This window comes from Carassius carassius, chromosome 14 (assembly GCF_963082965.1).
Source record: "Carassius carassius chromosome 14, fCarCar2.1, whole genome shotgun sequence".
NCBI lineage: Eukaryota > Metazoa > Chordata > Actinopteri > Cypriniformes > Cyprinidae > Carassius > Carassius carassius.
Window position 1 is genome coordinate 23,593,057 of NC_081768.1, and position 5,839 is coordinate 23,598,895.

The window sequence follows — 5,839 nt, forward strand, 5'->3', positions numbered from 1 at the left end:
ATAAATCTACAGTATGTAGAGTGATCCGCAGGGTGTCACTAGCCTTGTGTCGCCACATGAATAACTACGTGTGTATGCCAAGCATAAACGCACAAAATATTTTCATTGTATCCATCAATTAAAAAAAGAATTTCTTCATGACTGAAATTTTTCTTCCTGTTTCTTTTCTCCTCCATGTGTGGGATAGATATTTTCAATTAAAAGTGTAATGTTTTGAGTTCGATAACGTGTGCTTTAATGTGCTTTAATGTCTTTTTTAACTTTCAGTTTAGGCCAGACAAGAATGAGTTTCAAATTACGCGCTGTTCAGACTATTTCCTATTTACCTATTAGAAGGCTTGTGATTGGGTTAAGAAAAATAGACGTCATTCTATGCGACAACGAATTACTTTACGGAGAGCTTACGATCTACTAGCTACGTTCTGCCTTAAGAATAAATGGTGCAACCGAATAAAGTACAGAGTTAGTTATAAACTAGCTAGTAGTTACTAAGCCTCTAGTTTGGACTTTACGTTCCAGTTTAAGTAAGAACTTACGAACAGCTGGTGCAACCCTACCCTGGTGAAGAGTAAATCAAATCAACATCTTTTACAGAATTTTTTTTTCTGGGATTCAGAATATTTATACATTATACTAGTATATAATTATAGTCTATATATCACAATAATGATCAAGTTTACTAAAGCTTTGCTTAAATCTATTTTACACAGGCTGCATTTTAAGTGTTATAATATCATGTATTTATTTGTGTAAAATTACTTTATCAGAGTAATAATACGTTGAACCGTCTAAATTTCATTTACACATTTTATGAATTTCACTTGTCGGCAAATGGGTTTTTAAAAGTTAAGTAAAACTAAAACAAAAATTATGTTACTTGAAATAAAATAAACATTAACTAAAATACAATAACAAATAGCAACTTTTTACTTTAAGCCAGTTTCCAAGGCAACTAAAATAACTGAAAATGTGAAAAAAATAAAAATAAAATAAAAACTGATTCAAAATATTAACAAAATCTGTAATTGTATCTCATTAATATACTATAACACAGGATGAAAGTCATGCTCCCACTAGATATAAATCAGTATATGCTACTTTATTATTAATTTATGTATTTATATGCACACGTGTGTATAAATGGTCCATATATGTGTATTATTTAATATAAGCAAAAAAATCCATCAAGTAATATTAGTAACAAACAGATACTATTTTTATTAAATATAATTTTTTATAAAGCCCTTTTTTATTGCTTCCTAATAATATATTCCTTTTAAAACAGCAAAACTACACTTTTAAAACAAAGCTAAACTGTGCTTTTAAAACAAAGCCAAAACTACGCTTTTAATAGAAAGCCAAACAAGTGCTTTTAAAACAAAGCTAAAACTATGCTTTTAACAAAGCACTTATGGCTCTGATGACTAAAACTATCGATGCTCAGATTCAGATGGGACTGTAAGGATGTGGACCGGCTCTGAATTCAGGGGTGCTCCAAGCTCTCTGATTCTTTAGTTCTGGGCTCACATGAGGGCTTGAGTTTCCAATTTCCTTCAGCATGTGAATTCATAGTGCTTTTTTACTGGAAGGTGTGTGTCCAACCCTAGGAAAGAGAAAACCAGAGGATTCTTCACACTGACTGTCTTCACTTAGGTCTTTTTTCTAGTCGTCATATAGTACAGTGTAAAAAGATTGTTAAAGTGAACTCACTTCACTGATCATATTTTAAATCTACATCATATATGATTCAGAATTGAAGGTGACAGCACAGATGTAGTTTCCTACTCTGTCTGTTACACTGGCTCATCTCTGAAACCAATGCTGTTTCAATCCTCTGACTCTTCTAGATCCACTGTTTTACACCAGTCATGCTGCAAGATCTGCTCGAAGGTCAGCCGTTCAGTTGGATCACGGTTTAGACACTGGACAATCAGATCACGGCATTCTGTTTTCAGGAGAGAGCTGGTTAGTCGTGACCATGTGACACTAATGTTAGCATGCACAAAACAGCTTCTGAACGTGGTTAATTTAAGGTTAAGGGAATTTACAATTATTAGAAACATATCTCTGAACACATAATTCTAACATCAGTTGGTAAATATTAAAGTCTGTGTTTTAGACAGGACAATCTCTACCAATGTTTGTTAATTCTGTGCAGAAGCTGTATGTGTGTGTTGTCAGTGCTACTCTCTCACCTTTGGATAAATCTGGGTTTTCAAACTTAATTTTGGCTTGCGTGATTTCCGTTATATTGCAAAATGGAGAACATGTGTTCACCATCTCATACAATAACACTCCTAGAGCCCAGACGTTTGTAGAGACGGCGTAGAATCTGCCACAGGTGAAGAGCTCAGGTGGGAAGTAAGCCTGTATTCCTGTAAGCAAGACATGATCAGCATTGAGCAATTCTCAGAAGAATCATATGATCAGTAGTAAGTCACTAAAAACTGGTTTCCACACTCTGTTACACAAAATGCCAGCTCACCTCTATATTGACTGCGATCATAGCCATTACTACTAAGTAGATGACCACAGCCAAAGTCTATCAACTTGATCTCCAAAGTGTGTTTTCTCAACAGGATATTCTCTGGATGAATATCGTTATGAAAAACACCGCACTCAATGCAGTGCTGTACTGCTTGCACCGCCTGACACATAATGAGGCGTGCTGTCTTCTCATTCATGTTAGGATTCTTGTTGATGAAGTCCAACAAACTCTCGCAGGGATCCGGATTCTCCATCACGAGAGTAAATACTTGAGGGTGCTCAAACCACTCATATAGTTGGATGACGTAGGGGCTTATTGGTCCTTGCCTCATCGTTAGCATCAGTGCAACTTCGGTAATGAGAGGTTTGGGATGCAGAGTCTACAGAAAAGATGCAACATAAGGTTAGTTAGGTAAAAATGTTTAGATGTACTGTACTTTACATTGCTTGGACCTTTGTAGATTTAATAAACAGAGTCAAAGTTGAATTCATGCTTAATGTTACGTACAAGTGAATTAACTACAGTAATCAGCACTTAACAACTAAATACATATTATGTTTTGCCAGCTTACAGTTTGAAGATAATGATCCCGTAAAGTCTTTTGAATTCGTTTGATGGCAACCTGCAAAAGATAAAAAACACAGTTGAGCATATTGAACACCTAACCTTAACCTAACCATGAAGAATTGAGTATTTAAGATTAAAATCTTAAATTAAAATTAAAAAAAATTTCAGATTCGGCAAAATGTTCTTCTACCTTTTTGCCATCGGAAATACGGATTCCCTCATACACCCTGCCGTAGCCTCCTTCTCCAATAATCTTTTGTACTATATAGCGAGTGCTAATGGATTCTGAAGAAAAAACAAAACAAAAAACACATACACAAGAACTTATTACATATTGTATAATGTATTGTACATCGTAAAAACTTGCTAGATCATTTGAAGTTGCATAAAATCCTTAAAGCAGTATGACGAGTTATTCTTTTTTCTTCTTCAAGATTTTTAATAACTTACAAAATAATGTGCATAAAAAAAATTCAAAATGAAATAAAATCATAAACTAGGCTAACTGGTAGATGGTTAATTCTTTTAAAGGCACAGTCTTAATACAATTGGTGCCTTGTGAAAATAAACAATATTAATATAGAAAAAATAAATAAGGCACAAACATGTTTGAGAGTCCAACAGTAGATGCCAGCTAACTGCAAATTAACTTCAGTTAAGTTTAAGCATATTTTAATAAACTTATTTGGAAAAAGTTTATTACTTCAATTACATTTATCTTGTTATAATGATCACAGATTTACCATTAGTTGGGACACAGTCTGAAGGCTCTGGGACAGGTGACAGCTCAGGATCATCCAGTTCTGGTGGAGACACAAAAGGCTCCACTTTATTCTGGCAGCAGAAAGGCTTTTTCATAGCCTTCCACACGCTCTTGAAGAAAGAGTGGATTCCTCTCCTCTCCCTACGTTCTTCTGTGCCCTTTTTTGTAACTAAGATCAACAAATTGAATATTAGCTATTAGAGATCTCTGACATTTTACTGTTAAAGATACATGGATGTCCCCTGTTTGTAATGCAATTTTATTCTCACCTGAAGCCTCCAATTTCAGTCTCTCTGTACTGTCCTCTGAGATGACGTTAGGTGTAGAGTCATCTAATCTGGATGCTGTCTTTAGGTTCAGGCAAGCTGAAGCCCTTACTGGCTCAACAAGCACTTCACCTGGAAGAGTAAAGCTGGACTGCTCTGGGCAGCCATCCGAACTGGATAAAGCGCCATCGCTCCACCCTTCCAGGCTAGGTGTAGAGTTGTCAAACTGTGGGTCCAGCTGTGGTAGACAGTCCACTGTGTTCTTGGAGCAGATGGGAAGCTTCACAGCCTTACGTACTTTCTTGAAGAAAGACAAAATTATGTTCTTCTTCCTCTTGCTGGTATGCTTTTCTGAAACTAAGAAAAATAAATAGAAAATACTATTAGTGGCAAATATGACCCAAGGTTGTCATCATTAAATAAAACTAAAACATTTTTAATTGCCTTGGCAACTAACTGAAATAGGTTGAAGCACTACAATTACTGAAGAAAAGAAACACAAACATTAACTCTTTGTGTTAATGGAACTTAATGGAATTATTTATATTTGTCAAAGAGATAGGTGTACATTATTTCATGAATATTTCTTAATTTTTTATTTCAGTTTTTATATTTCGTGAATTTTTTAATTGTACAAATCACAAGTTGACCACTGGTGTCTAGCAAACATCAAATAGCCTACTATGCTCTTCAAAGCTCGGGAAAAACTACAAAAATAACTCCAAGCCCCACTATAACCCATCTATTGCTTTCCTGAATTTGTGAGATGTGTTTAAGTCAGAGTTGAACAGTTTCGAACATATTTGTAATCTCACCTGTTGAGCTCTTCTCCACAGGAGGAGCCTCCATGACGCTCTGAGTGAGGCGCAACTGACTCTCTACACTCTCCTCAGACACTGACGATAATCTTGAAGACATACTGTCCGGTGAAAATGTATCAAATTTGTGCACTGTGGTTGTTTGACTGAAGCTAAACTAACTCTCTGTATTGCAAATTCACTCAGAAAATTTGCGACTGTACACATATGATACTCCTACTAGCATATGAATCCTCAGAAAGATTCAGCGATCGCGGCTGCTGTGTGACGTCATGGAAATGGAACGCAATTTGCATAACTGATTAGAATGAAGGAGTTCCGATGTGATGTGTATTTTATTAGGCTTGTTTGAGACAGAGCTCTATATGGCTTTGGTTTGAGATGCACTTGTTTGAGGAGGGGGTTGTTGGAGTGAAATAAACGCTGTCAAGACGGGTCTCTCCAAGTGGAAAAGATACCAACGAGATCAAAGGCAGATATCGCGTTATTCACCCTCACGTGCTGTGTTGCTAATAGACATGATATAATCTCAGTTCTGTTTCTTTTATATGGAAATAAATATGATGATCAAGACACTCAAAGTGCTTGCTATTTGATTCCATACGAGAGATGTATTAATCATCCATTTTAACTTTAGTACAAATATGTATTTTAGATTTTTATAGAAATATGACAACAATCACATATCTCACACAGAGATGGCACTGTCACCGTGTTTGGGAACGTTCATGCATAATTTAAATATATATAATCAGGGGTTTAAATTTTTTAAATTTACTCAGGGCCTCGACATTAAAACCAAAATATAAAATAAAATAAAAAAAGTTTCATATTTAAAACACAGTTAGTAAGGCAACATCACAAAATGTTTTCACCATTACGACTGTTTAATAGTTAAAAAAACAGTTCAATAAGCAAGTGCAATAATATAAGTTCA

At 35.2% G+C, this 5,839-nt stretch overlaps 1 protein-coding gene across 1 annotated transcript; it reads right to left on the reverse strand.

The window, feature by feature from the left end:
• Nucleotides 1-1,817: 1,817 nt before the first annotated feature.
• On the reverse strand, nucleotides 1,818-2,861 carry LOC132156611 (serine/threonine-protein kinase pim-3-like). The gene is made up of 3 exons (XM_059565556.1): nucleotides 2,486-2,861; nucleotides 2,196-2,375; nucleotides 1,818-1,945 (listed from the first exon to the last, which is right to left on the reverse strand). The coding sequence occupies exons 1-3, from the start codon at nucleotides 2,826-2,828 to the stop codon at nucleotides 1,827-1,829; spliced, it is 642 nt and encodes a 213-aa protein (XP_059421539.1). The 5' UTR covers nucleotides 2,829-2,861; the 3' UTR covers nucleotides 1,818-1,826.
• Between the last annotated feature and the right edge of the window lie 2,978 nt (nucleotides 2,862-5,839).

Bases quoted from the DNA above. Each gene is read 5' to 3' on its own strand.
- LOC132156611 (XM_059565556.1), bottom strand. From the start codon at position 2,828: ATGCTAACGATGAGGCAAGGACCAATAAGCCCCTACGTCATCCAACTA. The intron at 2,376-2,485 runs GTGAGCTGGCAT...TCTTGCTTACAG, and splicing joins TGATCGCAGTCAATATAGAG to GAATACAGGCTTACTTCCCA. The intron at 1,946-2,195 runs GTGAGAGAGTAG...TCCTGAAAACAG, and splicing joins AAACCCAGATTTATCCAAAG to AATGCCGTGATCTGATTGTC.